The sequence below is a fragment of the Mchenga conophoros genome, linkage group LG18 (genome assembly GCF_057382185.1).
Source record: "Mchenga conophoros isolate Kocher_MC1m ecotype Shallow Benthic linkage group LG18, M_conophoros_male_GT1.1, whole genome shotgun sequence".
In the NCBI taxonomy this organism is placed as follows: Eukaryota; Metazoa; Chordata; class Actinopteri; order Cichliformes; family Cichlidae; genus Mchenga; species Mchenga conophoros.
The window spans coordinates 18,931,421-18,949,546 of NC_140543.1; the positions used below are offsets into that span (position 1 = coordinate 18,931,421).

General features: G+C 40.6%; 1 protein-coding gene across 1 annotated transcript; it reads right to left on the reverse strand.

Moving 5' to 3' along the window:
- Positions 1-1,571: 1,571 nt before the first annotated feature.
- LOC146553583 (histamine H3 receptor) lies at positions 1,572-8,020 on the reverse strand. The gene is made up of 3 exons (XM_085254033.1): positions 7,750-8,020; positions 6,914-7,080; positions 1,572-3,442 (listed from the first exon to the last, which is right to left on the reverse strand). Exons 1-3 carry the CDS (start codon positions 7,994-7,996, stop codon positions 2,690-2,692), a joined length of 1,167 nt encoding a protein of 388 aa, XP_085110159.1. The 5' UTR covers positions 7,997-8,020; the 3' UTR covers positions 1,572-2,689.
- Between the last annotated feature and the right edge of the window lie 10,106 nt (positions 8,021-18,126).

Consider the following 18,126-nt stretch of genomic DNA (forward strand, 5'->3'; position numbering starts at 1 on the left):
GCCCCATGCTGATTAAATGTAATTGTTTAATTGCCAAGTGCTGGGAACCCATCCTAAGAGGATTCCAATGGAATTATTTAATCTCTAGTCAGGAAGTACACTGCAGGAAAAAGCTGAGGGAAAACGAAAGCAAAAAAAAAAGAAAAAAAATCAAGCAGAATTAGCCTTTTTATATGTGTATTTTTGATTACATCATGAAATATTAACTGGGGTTTACAATTAGTTAGCTCAGAACAGAATGAGGTGGAGGACCATGATGCATTCACTAGTGTGGTTGCAGTTTTTGACCTGTCATGATAAAGTGTGTGATGCTGTCTGCAGGTTTACTTTTACATTCCAGCTTTACCCTGGAAATAACAAAACTGTAGAATATTGGCTCTACGTTGTAAAGAGTGCCTGTAGCTTTTGCCACATATTACCGTTGCTTCATACCACATCTGCCACCTTTTACAGTCTCTTTGGTATTATCCAGTTTGAAAACAAGAGATTCCAGCATTAAATCACTCCAACAAAGTGCTACAGGAGGAGCTCTAAGAGTTTACTATTCAAAGACCCTCATGGGGAAGTTAAAAAGGCCCTCTCCCCCCTCTGATCACCTACTGATCTCTGCTAATGGGGCTCTATAAACTTAAGGGGTACAGGTGTGCTCCATTTGAGGTCACAACACGTTGCTTGGGGTCACAAACAGCCACCATTAACACACAACACAGACATGGTGGGATTAAGAGCCACGTGAACACACATTTCTATGTGTTCGTAATTATTATCTCTCATCTGTATTTCCCATGGCGCTACCTCTCCTAGACCAATTTAAGCTGGCATGATCCCCAATTGGTTTGGCACACAAGCCATGACATTTCAATCTATCAACAAAATCAATAGCAGTACGCCTCTTAATATAACTGTACACAGTGCAAGTGCTCCACAGTAAAAAACGTTCTTGCTGTCGCATTCAAATAAACAGAGAGTAAAGCCAGCCTCGCCATTCTGCTGATAAATGCAGTTCTGCCCTCCCGAGGGAAACGTGCCTGCATCCCTCTGGTCAGAAGTGTGCTTCTGCCCCCCCATCCCCCCCCCCCCCCCCCAACACGCCACGGGCAGAGAGAGAGTGGGTTGGTTTGGGGTGGGGGTTGTGGGGGAGTAGGCAGAGGCCACTTCCCTGCAGCTGTGCCCTTATTCCCAGCACCTGACCAGGGGCCCAGATGTGCACACAGGCAAAAGCAACAATTTGAGAAATGTAAGTCCCCTGTGGGACCCAGGCACCTGCAAATGTAACCTCACTATCTAACATGATGGCGTAATTACAGGTCTAACAAGTCTACATCTGGAAAGGACTCATTTAATCTATCAAATCAAACGTTATCAGACTGGGGAACAATACAAAAATGGAATCGCACTCTCAGCATTTCATCTGCACATCAAACAAAGTCCACACTGCATTTGGCGCTGACCCAATTAGCCATCAAGTAGACAGCAACTACAGGGCACACGGCGGTCATTTACAACACAACGCAGAGAGAAACTTTTATTTATTTCACTCCACGCCTGCATAAAGATCATGAGCCAGTTAAAGACACGTGTTTTTATATTTGCTTTCATTCTTTAAAAAAGGAAAAAAGCTGATGTTTAATACAGTGCGGTTCCTATGAGCCAAGAAGATCACATACGAGCCGTCACTAATAGTAACTATTACAGCTGCACAAATATATAGCATTTATAGCACCAATAGCATTACATCACACGGTGACTCTATTTAACATTAGCCAGAGCACAGAACATACTGCTACTGATTAGGTTTTTAAAATTTTAAAGTTGCTATATGCAGTTTACAGTAAACTGACTGGCCGACTTCACTTCATAAAGCTTTGCACTCAAAGGAAACTATAAAGGTTAATGGTGACATCTAGTGGCACATACAGATATATACACATGGTAATCACAGTAAAAATGGGGGTTTGGGCATATATAATCCATCACTAATATATAACATTTTACCTTAAATATAGGCTTTAAAAGCAGATCTCATTTTTAAAATTGCACACTTGAACCTAATGGCACTTTGTATTTTCCTCACTGTGCTTCTGGCATTACAGGAGCAGTAAACCTTCTGACAGTAGAGGGTGATAGTGATCTGTTTATTTAAGCTCTGGCCACAGTGGAGGAAACCCTTTAAATATATTTATTCTCACACAAAATAATCTATCTATCTTACCTGTTGCTTAATTAAAAAAGACAATTAATGTGCCAATAAAATGAATTGCTTGACAATATTTCACTGACACGTAAGCTTGCAGATTATATTGCAATGTTTGGGGGTTTTTGCATTATATTTGTGTATATGTGTTTCACCTCCTCGTGATTTTTTTCTTCCTCATATTCAACAACTGACATAACACTGCTAATAGTTTTTCAGTTCCTTCTCCAGCTTCTTATCAAAATACATTTGGGGATATTTCTATGCCTCTTAACACATCCTTTGGCTGAACACAGGAAAACTGATTGCTAAATTCTGATATGTTTTGCAGCAAAAATCTTGAACTTCCAAATGCTGAAAAACACAACTGAAAACTGTGAGTTACTTTCTATATAACAAACTATGGTGCACAGATTGGTTTCAACGGTTTATAAACACATCCATCAACAGTTCAGGCGCATTGTTCATCACCATCCATCCACAGGCATCAGTTTGTCACTGGCCAGTGCGTAGGACAGATGATGGGGGAGTAGTGTGCCGCTTTGGGCAGAGAATCTTGCTAAAGGCCCTGCGGAAGCTACTGTGGCACAGCGGGTAGAGGAATGGGTTAATAGCAGAGTTGAGCCACAGGAGCCAGAAGGTGACCTCGTACCAGTGATGCTGGATGCATCGCCCTCTGCAGGCAGCACGGATGATCATCAGTAGGGTGTACGGTGCCCAGCAGATGGCAAACACACATACTATGATGGCCAGAGACTTAGCAATTTTCTTATCCCTGGACAGACGGCTAGGATGGGCTGCCCTGCTGTTTGAGGCATCTAGCTTACCCAAACCAGGAGAGGATGTCTGGGAGTTGATAGAGCCTCTTACAGCCAGTTTTATCCCAAACCCCCAATTGTGGGACAGGGGGATACCTTCCCCCTGGGCAGAGGCGGGTTCACTTGCTTGAAGGTGAAGCTGAGCCTCCCTGCTGTGCAGCCTCCTCCTGCGTATACTGAGGTAAATGCTGAGGTTGAAGAAAGCCACAGAGATGAAAGGAGAAAAAAACTCCAGCATAGAGGCACTCAGCAGGAAGTACCAAGAGTAATAGAACTCTGCGAAGCACTCATCCTTTGGCACACGGCTTCTGCCCACCACCAGCTCCCAGAATATGATAGCAGGGCCATAGAGGACAAAGGCTAGCACCCAGACTGCAGTCATGTTGATTATGGCTTGATGAGTCATGCTCTGTCTGGCACGGTAGCTTACCTGCAGTAAATACATACATAAATCAGGAAATATACTTTAGAAATCCTGCCAGGGTAAAGACACTCAATTAGTCAGTTATTGTAGACATATTTGCAAATGGTTGTTTAGCTACTGCAGCAATACTGGAGGATGAGGCTTTCTGGCTGTATAATGCAGTTTTAGAAGAAGGACACAATATGAAAAAGGTCATATTACAGCCTAACTCTCACATTCACAATATTCTTGATAATAAATTACAAGTGAAACTAGACTGAAAAATTATTATGTTTAAAAAGAAGAAGAAATGTCCGTCACTACTTAGTATTGTTCTCCAAATTTTTAGCCTATTTTCTTCATAATTTACTACTAAATCGCCAAAACAAGTGCAAATTTTATCTGTCATTCTGTCTGAAGGTTTGTCAAGATTAGTTTAAAAACTATCAAAACTACAATGTGGTGGAGAGGTGTAGAATGGCCGTAGGAAGAAAACATTGAAATTTGGTACAGATCCAGATCATTTTCACTGGCTTGGCAGAGGATGAGCCCTTTGAGTGCCCTTCTAAACTGAGCTGCTTTAGTCATGCATGAATAAGTGTGCAGCGTCTATGAATATCTAGTCAGAGTGGGGTTTAATGTAACTGTTTTATATACTGCAATGTTAATAATATTTAGTAAAATAGTTTTTTAAGTACCAAGTAGTATTTGTTTTTCTCAATAATGTGAGAGTACAGCAAAAGAATACATTTTTCCCCTAAGTTGTATCCAAAAATTTATTTAGTTTTTTTAAAAACACTATTTTACAATTCACTGTCTTGCTTCAGCTAATGATAGGCAGTAATTATGGTCACTGTGTCTGTAAGATTAGAGTCAGATGGTGAAACCCTTCAACACCAACACCTTTATTTTTAACTTGCAAAGAGCCAGAGTTTGTTGTCATTTTTAAGTTGATCTTGGAAATAGTTTTCCAGACTTTGTGAAGATCTTTCAAAGTTTTTCTTTGGACACTGCCTGCTTTTTGATTCGTTTTCAGCCCAGTCTTTTACCTGATCATTTTTATTTTCATTTAAGAGTTATAGAAAAAAAGGAAACTGGACAAGAGGAGGACACAGAAAGAGAAGTGCAGGATTACAAAGCAGGTGAAGATTGTCTTAAGGTCATGTCGGTCGAACGGTCGCTGTTAAGAAGCTCTTCTTAAGGAATGGAAACAGGGAAAAAATAATGTATCCCAAATTACACAAAAACTGGGCTTCAGTTCTTAGCTCTTACTGAGTGATGAATCCAAATTTAAAAATTTGGTTTGAATTGCCATCAGTAGATACAGAGGATGCCAGGCGAGAGGTAAAAAAGTGAGTGTCTAGAACCATCTGTAAAACAAGGGGAGAGGCTCTACCATGGTTTGATGCTGCGTTCTAGCCAGTGGTGTTGGGAATCTTGTCAAAACTGCTGAATTGTGAACTCAGAAAAGTACAGCAAGATTTTGAGCCACCATGCAATACCATCTGAAAAGCATCTGATTGGAAATGACTTCATTTTTAAGCATGACAGTGATTCCAAACACACTGCCAATGCAGTAAAAGCACACCTGGATAGAAAAACACATAATGGACCGCTATCAGTCATGATCTGAGGCCCAGACCTTAATATTACTGAAGCAGTGTGGGATCATCTTGACAAAGAAGAGAACAAAAGGCTGCCAACATCCAAAGAAGAGCTTTGGGTGTTCTTGAAGAAGCCTGGAAAAGTATTCCTGAAGACTGCTTAAAGAAAAGACAAGAAAGCTGCCTAACAGACTGTGAACCTACCAAATATTGACTTTCATGCATGTTAGAATTGTACAAACTCTATTTTTGCCTGATATGCTTTTTTCGTGCACGTTTGCACATGTTTAAATAATTTACCACATCTATTTCCCCAAAAGATGAGGGATGACTCACCACTTTTGTACAGTACTATATTTATCAACCGTCATAGTATACTGATGGAAAGACCAAATAAACACATAATGAGAACATCAATGTAACAATGTGCAGTACAAAAGTCAGTGAAGTACCCCTTATCACCACTTGTCTCAATTAGTGTCACATCCTATGTCTCTGCCCACATTCTTGCCCAGCTCGCAGCATCTCTGAGCACACACGTTTGTCACCTTCTGTCTTTCTGATTAACTCAAGACCTTCTGCAAATAATATGAAAGATGATTTCACTTTTGTTTGCATAAATTTGTATGACATGAACATGGCCCCTCAGCTATACATGTTAATCAGTTAAGACATATAGTGTTAACATGAGGCATGTTGACTCTACACTCGTAAATCTGTCTTTTTTATTTAAAGAAAACTTTGTTAAATTCTTTCTAAGATCTTAGTAGGCAAACTCCCTCTTACATTCCAAACTAGCTCATTAATTACGTTGTTTTCTCTCTGACACTGCTATTAGAATTTTAGAAATGTGTTGACATTTGATCTATTTAACAGTCAGTATTTGTCTACATCTTTTCATTTCAAAGACAAACTTTGTCTGTGACTGCTGCTGACCCTTTGTCTTTCCATGTTCAGAGAAAAATGCTTTTAGGAAAATGTTGCTTGGCTGCCGGTGGCCTGTTTCTACTACGATTGATCTCTTCAGGTTGGAACGACCATGGTACGGAGGAGGATCTCTATGATCAAAGCTTGCTAATTAAAGAAGACCCTCTTTCTCTCCGGTGTTATTTGTATTCATTGCTCTGATGTTAAGTGTTTCCTTTCTGAAAGGAAACAGAGCCCTCTCTTTGTCCACTATGCCAAGCCTTGTCCCACCTTTGAGTTATCGCACATATCTGTAGGACACAGTCAGCTGTGTAAGGCACAGACAAGCCCCGACAACAGGCTAAATGGGGCTAACGTCTTCAGAAAAAATTCTCCTCAGAAAGTGTGTTCCAAAGCAGGAAGAGATAGAGTATATACAGGAGCAGTGATGTACCATTGTCTTTCTATGTTTTAGAGGGGGGAAAAATCAATTAATTACTGAGTGGCAATAAAGCAGATTTTAAGATTAAACAATTTTTTTGACAGTGATTTATTGTATACTGAATATTTTCTGAAGCCCAGTTTGTCCCAAAGTCATAACGCAACTTTTTTCTATCTTCATCATGTGGAAAAACTATAATTAGCGGTGGCGCTGGGCCTGAACGGGTCAGGAATGATTAACCTCTGCAGATGGGCACATTTGGGAGACTGAGCTTCGATTGCCCCTACCGATGACCTGGGAGATTCATTGGAAACTAAGCCACACAGTGGAAGAATAAACACTGGTGTATCTGCAAATAAGTGAGATTTTAAACATTTAATATTACCCTTTAAAAGACTCATTCAAATAGATAAATGGGTGAATAGCAGAAAGAGGGCGACAATATTATTCTTTACAAATATGGGAGTTAATTTTGTTCTGTCAGAGTCCCTTAAATTATTTTTGACATCTGTGAGCATGGCAAATTCCACGACATATTCCACTCACTGCTCTGGTGACTGACAGGAAGCGGTCGTAGCTGATGAGAACAATGCTGAAGACAGACGCCGAACAAAGCAGGTAGTCCATGACCAGCCACAGCTTACACAGTCCTCGACCCAGCGTCCACCTGCCTGTGAGGATGTAGGGGATGTACACCGGGATGCAAAATGCTCCTAGAGAAATAGTGATGATGTAATGGGAGCAGAAACCAAAGCAAAAATAACAATACTTAGTATATTTTCATTTCTTTAGGGAGGAAAACATGTAACCAGATTATCAATATACCACAATACACTTGCTAACATAAAATATGTCTTTACAGGAGACGTTATGGTGGTGGATAATTAAAGAACACTTTAAATATATATTTAAATGTTATTACAACATTTCTGCATGACTGTTTCTATACTGCTTGCATTCTCTAATAAAGCAGATTAAACTGTAAATGTGAAAGAGAAGTGCTTATAAATGAGGCAAAATTCGCCCTTGCCAAATGAAAAATGTATCAAGCTCTCTGATTATTTATTGTCAGTCACATTCATTTAACTGATTAGCAGCTATTTAATCTTGTAATCTAGCTCCAGTCAATCAGTGCACAGGTATCTATTAGCAGCCATCTCCATTGCAGGGAGAATGAAAGCCATAAGAAACAGGTCCTTATCACTAAAATACTGTGGGAATTTCAAAACTTTACATATCATCGAATATTCACGCATGGATCATATGCTATCAGATTGCATCACATCAAAACATGTTAAGTTAATATGTGCATTTTATCATATCAACTTCACTAGCTTGTCTGATATTCCATGCTCTGCAAGGCAGACTGCGCTTGGACTTACCTACAAGAAAATCGGATATTGCTAGATTCAGGAAGTAGTAATTGCACTGTCTCCTCAAACTCTTGTCCACTTTAAATGCCAAGATGACGAGCGCGTTGCCCAAAACTATCACAACAACCAAAGTCACCATCATCACCATTAAAATGACAATCATGGGTCCCGAGAAGACGAAGCTGCTCTGGACTCTAGTGGAGGCATTGCCAAAATAGTACCCAGTGGAGTTGGAATCAGTTTGCCCCTCTGACATGGTCCTGATGTGAGGTGAATGCTGCGGTCGTTAAATCCCCAACGGGCCAGCTCTAAATGTAATAAGCAACAGGTGCCAGGCGAACGGACGCTGCGTTCAACACCCCATGTTCCGAAAGCTCCGGTTTACTGATGGAACTGAGCATTATGTCCACGGATATCCACGAGAGAGCGCAACGCACAACACGACCCGGGCACCTGATGAATTACGCACGTCTATCATTGTTTGTCTGGCATGAAGCACTTCGTTGAAATGAGAATTTTTCTCCACACAACCATTAAACTGCAATTTTAGAAGTGACCAAAGTCTGTGACGTTACTGGCACAAATCTTTAGTTTGGTTTTAAACTTAGGTGCGATATGCCTTTAATAAATAATTGAGGGAAAGCAAGCGAGCTTATATTTCAACAGCATCCTATCCGGTGGTGTTTATGGAAAGGTAGTTTCTGTCTTTTTACAGTAAATTGAGATGTCTCACCTCTGAATGCATTAGTCTGTGCCTTACTGACTTTTCCCCCCTTTAAAACATATTCAGGATGTGAATCAACACAGGAAGCACTTAATAGCCGTCCCTCGCATTTTCTTCGCTGAAATAAATTCATAAAAGTCTCATATCTGATTCACAGACGCACATTCCCCTCGCCACGGCTCACACAAGGTGAAAAGCATGTGGGTGTGCGCGCAGCTCGCAGGAAGCCCATTTAGGCTATGCTGTTATAGTAATTTAATTCGCTATGGGATGATGCATACACATAGTAGCATGCTGAGGGTTTGACACCAGCTAACTGTCCAGACAATTACCTCATCCCAAACGCATCGTGAGTGAGCAAAAGAACATTTCCTTTAAGCTATAAAAAACTTTTTTTCTTGTTTCGCTTGTTTACTTCCGTCCTTTGCTGTCAAAATGCTTCTTATATTGTTTTTTCCTAATCATGGAGTCTCTCTCTCTCTCTCTCTCTCTCTCTCTCTCTCTCTCTGTCTGGTTTCCTTGAAACCTCAACGTCTGAGGTTTGATTCTAAAAGAAGAAGTCTTACAATTTTTGTTGAGGATTCAATAAAAAAAAAATGATAAGGCTCATTTACATATTATCTTGCCAGCTCCTCAACTGTGATCCAGGAAAAATGAGAAACATTAAAGAACAGTAGAAGTGACTGAAAGAATTTAGTCTGAATAACTGTTATTTTGGAGCCACCGTCATCTCTCAGTTAGCCGCGTTGGAGATGCAACACTGAGTAGCAGAGTAATGCAAGTACACATTTTCACACAGTCCATTTAGCATTGTTAAAAGAAGATGAGTGCGCTATCATGTGAGAAATGTTTCAAAATTGGTCAAACATGACAATGCATTTGTGAGTTTGAAGAAACAGGGACTGAGTGGAAATGTGGAAAGATAATAACAAAAAGCACACCGGCAGCAAGGGTAGGTTAGGGATTACATAAGAGGCTACCCTCTCATATTGTACTGTGAGTTGAGCATACAGTCTATGTAATGACAGGTCTAAAGTATGAACAGCTGAATTGCTTTTAGTTGGACATTTACATATGAATTGAACAAAGTCTTGGACTGTAACTACTCAAATTGTTGTTCCTTATAACCTAATTAACACAATGCCACAGTCTGCTAAGGATTGGTTGTCTCAGCAACATTTCCCTAAGGTCAGACTGTGCAATACTCAATGTAACAGCAAAAACATCAAAGTGGTACATCCCAGACTCTACAGGGCCCCAATTAGCAAACATTTAACCAATTGTTAAATGTCCACAATAGTACAGATTGACAGAAAAAAGCCTCTTCTGTCCAAAAGGAAAATGACAGCACAGCTTTCATCTTCAAAGTTGCATTTAAACAAACCACAAGATTTCTGGAACAATGTCCTTTATGTACAAAAGACCAAAGTGGAGACGTTTGGAGACGCAGCAGAGGGCTGATCTGGGCAGCTTTGCAGGCACTGGACCGGGAAACCTTGCAGTCATTGAGTCGACCATGAACTCCTCTGTTTACCAATGTATTCTAGACTCAAATGTGTCAAACAGCTAAAGCTTTCCTGAAATGATGTCAAACAACAGGTCAATGATCCCAAGCACACCATTAAATCTACAATCTGGCTGAAAAAGAAAAGAATGAAGTTGTTCTAATGGCCCAGTCAATATCCAGACCTTAACCAGACTGAAATGTTGTAACGGGACCTTAAGAGAGCTGTGTATAAATGCATCCCCCAAACCTCAATGAACTGGAGATGCATTCTAAAGAAGCCTGGGTCAAAAGGTATAAACGTACAGGATATTAGTTGAAGTTATTGCAGTTAGAGACTAGAGACCAGACTGCATAGAGTCCTAGACTCCTGTGAAAATTCTTTTTTTCAGATAGATAGATAGATAGATAGATAGATAGATAGATAGATAGATAGATAGATAGATAGATAGATAGATAGATAGATAGATAGATAGATAGATAGATAGATAGATAGACTAAAGTATAGTTAGTGAAGCGCTGAAACAATTAAATATTGAGAACTGGTTAACATGAATATTCTTCTTCTTCTTAACAAAAGTGTGTCAGGAAAGCAATCTGTTTAGCAGGTGCACTGCTGCTGGATTTGGAAATACAAATGAAATACCTCATCTAAATATGGAGGGCACTCAAAAAGAAAGCAGTGTCATGGAGGGTACACAGAGGCTCTAGTGTTGCCTATTATACTGTGTCCTGCTGTGGCTCTCCATTACTCTAGTGCTCAAGTGTTTGCGTTTGGATGCTGGGCTGGAATACAGATGCTACAATACTGTAACAGTGTGCCTATCCACAGTAATCACCATCAAGATTTAACCAAAAACATGCACAGGTAAATGGCCTGTATTTGTATAGCGCTTTACTAGTCCCTAAGGACCCCAAGGCGCACACATTCATATGGTGACAGCAAGCTACATTGTAGCCACAGCCACCTGGGGTGCACTGACAGAGGCAAGGCTGCCAGACACTGGCGCCACTGAGCACTCTGACCACCACCAGTAGGCAATGGGTGAAGTGTCTTGCCCAAGGACACAACGACTGAGACTGTGCAAGCCGGGACTCGAACCGGCAACCTTCCGATTATAAGGCAAACTCCCAACTCTTGAGCCACAATCGCCCCAGCAAAGTTACACCCTGAGTCATCATTTTGCAAAATTGTTTCTGCCATTTTGTAAAAGTCTATTCCAGATTAGTTTTTAATGTGTAGAAATATATTTATATTTAAACTAAACATACTAAAGCAAAATGCATGGCTTCACACACGAACGCAAGCAATATTTGGGAAATATGATTGGCAAGAAAAAGGTTAAAAGGCCTTTTCACTATTGGTCATTGTTGTAAGTGGATTACAAAGGAATAATCAGAAAAATGCATTGACATACATGTATTCATTTTTTGTCTGTGGAGCTCAAAAATCTAAAATATGTGAAGTTTTTATAATTGCTGCCTTCATTTACTGTTTTGCAGCTTGAGACTTGATCTAAGTCTTCCTAAATGTCACACTGATAGCAAAATTGCAATCTTAAATCTCCTAGATAAATTGATTCCTGTCCTTGCTGATTTTTCTACCTGAAAGAACTCATGTTCAGTGAACACTAAACAGACCTATTATAGTGGATGGTTATGGGTGCAGATTTGTTTTCACTTGGCTCAGTTCTGAGGAGCTCCTGACAAGCAGCCAACTGCAACTTGGGTTTGAAAAAGCATTTAAAGAAATTGCAATCTGCCTCACACAACCCCAATAATAAAAAAAAAAATTGAGAAAAATCTAAATAAAAACAGAACAAAAACACAAAGGGTCTGGAGTGTGGGCAGGCCAAGTTACCACCTGGATTCTTCTACTACAAACCAGCGCTGTTATAATAGATCCAGTATGCAGTATGCAGTTTAGCATTGTCTTGGTCAAATATGTAAGGCTATCCCTGAAAAAGACGTGATCTAGATAAGTTGCTCTAATACCTTTATGTGAAAGTCAGATGATCCCTCTCCTCTTTTGTCCAGAGGATGCAGGGGCAATGTCCCCCCCCCCGCCCAAAAAAAAAGTGAACTTCAACTTGTTCCCATAGGGCGAGAGGCCGTGTGCAGCATGGACAGGTCGCCAGCCTGTCGCAGGTTGGTAGCTGGGAGAGGCTCCAGTCCCTCCGCGACCATGGATGGATGGATGTCATGGTCCTGGGTCGAGCGACCCAGTGTTTGAGTTTATGTATCTTTTGTATTTATTTGTGCCTTAGCTTAGTTCACCTAGTTAATTTCTAGATTACTGTGTAGTCCTGTTTCTTAGTTGTTTATGTCATCTCCCCCTGTACTAGTCTCCCTGGTTCATGAGTCATGTCTGTGTGGTTATGTTTGGTTCATGTCATGTCTAGTCTCCATGTTTCCTGTTTTACTTTGAAAGTCTGTATTCAATGTCAGTATATGTAGTTTCACTCTCCCTGTCCTGTCATTAGGTTCATGTGTATCAGCTGTTCCCCCTCATGTGTCTCCACTTCCCCTGATCACCTCATGTGTGTATTTAGTCCTCAGTCTTGCTGTGTTCAGTGTCGCGTCGTCTGTGTTATCTCCCATACCCCTTGTCATAGTTTCCCAGTCTATGTTCAGGTTTTCCCTCAGTTACTTTGTTGTTGTTTTTTCCGTGAGTTTTCGGCCCTAAATAAAGGCTCGCCTTTTTTTAAGTCCAGTTTTGTGTCCTCACCTCTGTCTGCGCTTGGGTCCTCTACTCACTCCACACGGTCTGCCCCGGCAGTCCGTGACAGATGGATACAGAAAAGCTTTCTATTTTCCAGTTCAGTCCATTATAAATTAGATTTGGCCCAGAGAAGACTGTGGTGTCTTAGGACCATGGACCCATCACACATGATAGACCGTTAACCTGTATTTGTGGATGACACAGTGAACTGTGTTCACAGACAGTGATTTCTGGAAGGCTTCCTGAGCCCATGCAGTGATTTCCATGACAGAATCATGCCTGTACTTAATGCAGTGCTGCCTGAGGGGATACTCATTTCAGCTTTGTCCCTTACACACAAAGATTTCTCCATATTTCCAGAATCTTTTGATGATAGTATGTGCTGTGGAAGATGAGATGTATTTGAGGTCATCACAATTTTACTTTGAGGAACATATTTTGAAATTGTTCCGTACTTTGTAGACGGAGTTTTTTACAGAATGCTGAACGTCTGCCCAGCTTTACTTCTGAGAAACTTTGGCTCTCTAAGATGCTCTTTTTGTGTTAATAACACAAAAAGAGTGTGTTAATAACCTTTTGCCAGTTAACCTAATTAGTTACAAAGTGTTCCTCCATGTGTTTTTCTCTTTAGCAGCACTCACTTTTCCAGCCTTTTGCTGCCCTTCTGCCAACTTCAGACTTTGTTGCTGCCATCAAATTCAAATTGAGCTTCTTAAAATTGTAAACATTTGATATGTTTTCTATGTTCTACCATGACTAAAATATGGCTTTATGAGATTTTTAAACCCCTAAATTCTGCTTTTATTTAGATTTCACACAATGGCTTTTCAGCTATTTTTATTTTTCAGCTTTATTTTTCTTAACTGTTAACTACTGTTGGACAGGGCTGCATCAATATGCTAGTATGGGCTAATTGCCATTTGGGCACAACAGATATATCCCCTGGTAGTCTAAGGCTTCACATCACATCAGCACTGTCAGAGTTTACATAATAAATGCTGATCATTAATGAGAGAGCTGAACTCATAGTTGGATGGCTTCTCAGTCTCACAGTCTGTTTGGGAAAGCTGCCTGTGAGATGAAGGGTGCTGGCATTTACCTTATGCTCTAGATCCACAGAAGCTCATTGAAATGCCGTGGGTGTGCCTCATCGTGACAGTATTTGGACTTGTTTAATTTTTCATCTGATTTTCAAAAGCTCCAAGCTGTTTAGTCCATGTATCTCTTTACCCCATCCACATGTCAAAATTTGTCAAGTAAGTCATCACTGCAAATATAACTGAATTGTATGTAAGTAAACATTAAGGGGAAATCCAATGCTTTAAGAGCGCGTTTATACTGCCATCACATTTTGAGCTGTTTGTGTGATTTAGAAATTCTTTCCTTTTTTAAAAGGTTCCCTTCCACCACGATGCAAACAGCTCTTGTGGTTTATTTTAATATCCTCTTAGATGCTGTGGAAAGACTTTCTGCTTTCACTAGTATTTAAATCAGTTTTGCTTATTGTGATGTAAATATTTATTATCATCTCTCCCAAAATAGCATCCTATCTAAATTGGAATATCAAAGTCTTATCAAAGCAATTATAAATGTCTTGACACCTATCAGTGCTACTGATAACAACCTTGTGAAAATAAACACAGCTGAACCTAAGGATCCACGGAGGTTCAGTCAATCAAGAGACAATTTGGAAGCTTCACTTTTTTTGAGAATCGATGCATGCACTCGGTTGATGAGTCATCCTTTAATTGATTGCAATAATTTATGATAAATGCTCTGTCTGGGCTTGATTTCCATGCGGTCCACGCTTTGTGATCCTGACCCGATCTTGATCCTGATGATGGGATCCTGTGTGTATTTCCACAACTTGTTACTAAGAATTCCTCCTTATGTAGATACAGTACACGTTGATATACAGATCACCTCTTAATACGCTCTTAAATATTGCTGAATCTACTGTTACATACAGTACAGCAGGAATGCTGCAGATGCAAAGTGCTGTGTGTATTTTTGGCAGTCTTGTACATTGATGAGACATCTGCTTGCAAGAACTTTATTTTCTTTATTTCAGGTATTACATTATATGTGGTATGGTATGACAATGTCTAAGGCAGCACAAGCAGGGAGCATGGGGGAAAATATAATAAAAGGATAGAGTAAGAATAGAAATGCACAATGTATCGCCAACTGCTGCACCTCTAAGAAAAATCAAACATACAGCACCTGGAACACAAAATTTACAAAATACACAGATACATAAATCGACAATCTTCTTGTAGTGTGAGTGTGAATATGATACAGAGAGCCAAGAAAGTGAGAGTGCCTGTGTCTTTCTCGCGAATGTACTTGATAATGAGGGTGGAGTGTCGCAATAATGCCCCCCCAGGAGCCAGAGGCAGACAGAGAAGGAATCAGGAAACCCACGCCATTGGCAGCCCCCAAGAGTACCAGAGACCTAAAGCCACACATCTCAGCAACATCTGCATATCCGTCCAAGCAGGAGAACGAGGGAAGCCTAAGATGGGGTGCCCAAGGACAAAAGGTGAGAGTTTACCCCACTAGAGGCTGCCTGGTACAAGTCAAGAACAGGGCTCCAAGTGGTGCGAGTCAAGAACAGGGCTCCAAGTGCCCAAGAACCACTTGGAGCCCTGTTCTTTACTCGCACCACTGCCGGGTACCAGAACCACCTGGCACCTGGCAGAACCCCCACGCCCCAAGAGGAGAAGCGGGCCACCAAGGGAGTGAGCAGGAGTGTTCAGCAGGGAGCAGTGACCATGTCCCACAGGGGCCAAAGCTCAGAAAGACCCAGACCCAGCCCAACACACTCACTCATACAGACCATTCACTCACTCACTCTCACCCACCCACTAATGACACACGGTTCGATCCCCGGGCTCTCTGTCGTGATCGTTGTGTCCTTGGGCAAGACACTTTACCCTACCGCCTACTGGTGTTGGCCAGAGGGGCCGATGGCGCGATATGGCAGCCTCGCTTCTGTCAGTCTGCCCCAGGGCAGCTGTGGCTACAACCGTAGCTTGCCTCCACCAGTGTGTGAATGTGAGAGTGAATGAATAGTGGCATTGTAAAGCGCTTTGGGTGCCTTGAAAAGCGCTATATAAATCCAATCCATTATTATTATTACCATTTTTAATAAAGGAATATGATTCAACCGTACCAGGACTGAGAGCTTGGTATAAAAACTTATACCTAGATATCTAATGTTACCTCACCTGTTGATTTATTCCAGTTGATGGAGTATTCCGATATAGATGAGACTTATGTATAAGTGTGGTTGTCTTCATAAGTGAGGTTTGTGAGCTCCTGAGGAAAAATAATACACCATCAACATATGGGCTTATCATAGGATCTGTATTTTCAGGTTGAACTCCTTTGATATCTACATTTTATCTGATTTCTCCTGCTAATGGTTTGATTAAAAAATAACACAAAGGGGGAAAGTGGACAGTACTGTCTGGTGCCCCGCAAGGTTGATGCTTGCAAAGCGCAAAAAATGCACATTAGAAGAAGCTTGTACCAGTCTGCACCACAGTCGAGCAGTCCCCGTGTTGCATTCAGACAAAGGGGACTTTTGATCTCTCCTTATTAGCTGAAGCATTCTTGACTGCATAAAACACAACAGAATCCAGAGTCACTTATTGATTGCCATTATCTTAAAAAACGTTTCAGAGAACAGTTTAACATTCAAAATGACACATTGTGAGTTAAAAGAAGAACAGTCTTTGAGCTCTGTTTCCTTTGGAGCCAATCACTTTACCAGGCAGTCAAATAAGCTTCTGCTATTCATGCTGCTGTATGTGAAGGGAATACACGCTGTTCTTTTCCCCCTACCTTTTCCCTCACTCGCTGTCTCTCTCTGCCTGTCCCTAAAATGTCCCTGCTGGGGATTCTATCTCCTGGTTCCTTTTGAAGCAGTGGCCTCTCTTTGCCTCCATTATCTTGTAATTTGTGAGGGATTACACTCTGGAGCACACACAGTCCACCCCGTTGCTTAAGAGCTGTGACAGCTTACAATAATTGCCATGCTAATTAGCAGGAACTAGCCCAGCGCGCTTCGTTCCCTCACCAGACCTGATTTGATGAATATGCTTTGATTAATGTCTGCAGTGATGTTTCCATAAATTTTAAGACCTTATAATTAACCAATAATAATGAAGGATATATGTTCACAAGTAAAACGTAGAGTGTATTTTCTCAGGATGAAAAGAAACGGCAGCGCTTGCTTCTGCTAGGCAGGAGCACAGAGTTAATGTGCGGAGAACATTTGCCTTTTTTTGTTCCAACTCTTTGTCAGAGAAGTTTTGATTGTCTTCGTTTGACATAATTGTGTTGATTTCCATGTCTTGTTACCCTTGAATAATTTCTGCTGTTGCTCTGACAGATTCAACAACAATTAAGGCACAGCTGAGTTGCCCACATTTCTTTAAAAAAAAACTTGCATAACAAAGCCCTGACGTTTTTTTAAAGATCAGAACACGTTGTTGAGGTTATTCAAACTCAACTAGCTAAACTTTGCGATGCTTTTATAAATGCAATTCAACCTCACAATTTATTTCATTGGGTTTTTGTGTCGTCGTCCCCCCCAGTCTCTACACCCCCATTTCTTCCAGGTGACTGAGGTTAAATATACCTCCATTATGCCGAAGACTAAGCAACTTATCTTTGAAGTTCTCGCAGACATGTACCTTCATTACAGCACGACCCTATCACCTTTACTCACAAATGTGCACATACCTCAGGGGACCTAATTGCTTGAGATAAGCAGGGCCTTTAAAGCCACACACAGAGAATTGACCTTCAATGCCTCAAAATGTTTGTAGCTATATAGAATAATAAAGTAACAAATATCTAAGATGTATGACCTTTAAAAGAACAGTGGTATGGTACCATTGCATTTTTTTCTCTCAAACAATGTAACTGTTTTGTGTTTCTGGGTTTCAGCAATGACACACTTGTGCAGACTCACCTGCTCCAGCAAATACCTACATCTAGGGAATAATTTGGTCAGACCAGTTCATTAACACTTTGCAGGAACAGACATATTCCACTGGGACACCGTTTGCAAATACTGCACGCTGCATGTAACGGCGTGATTTAGGATTATACTGTATATGTAATGAAGCACATACTTTCAAGGGAAAGGATGAAAGTATGACATTGTTTCAGGAATAGTTTCATGTCTAATTGTTGGTACAATCCACACTGATAATGCTTGTTTACTGTTACTGTTAATACTGTTTATCATTTTAATATGAACTTTCATGTTAACATCTGTCTCGCAGTGTTTCATAAATGTCAGTGTGGAAAACTAAGATATCTTTAACTGCAACCTCGTGTCTGTTATCTTTAATTAAAATATTGTTTTCTGGGCTGTTTACTTGTATTTATTTTCAGCATTGTGCTATTTCACAAATGTCA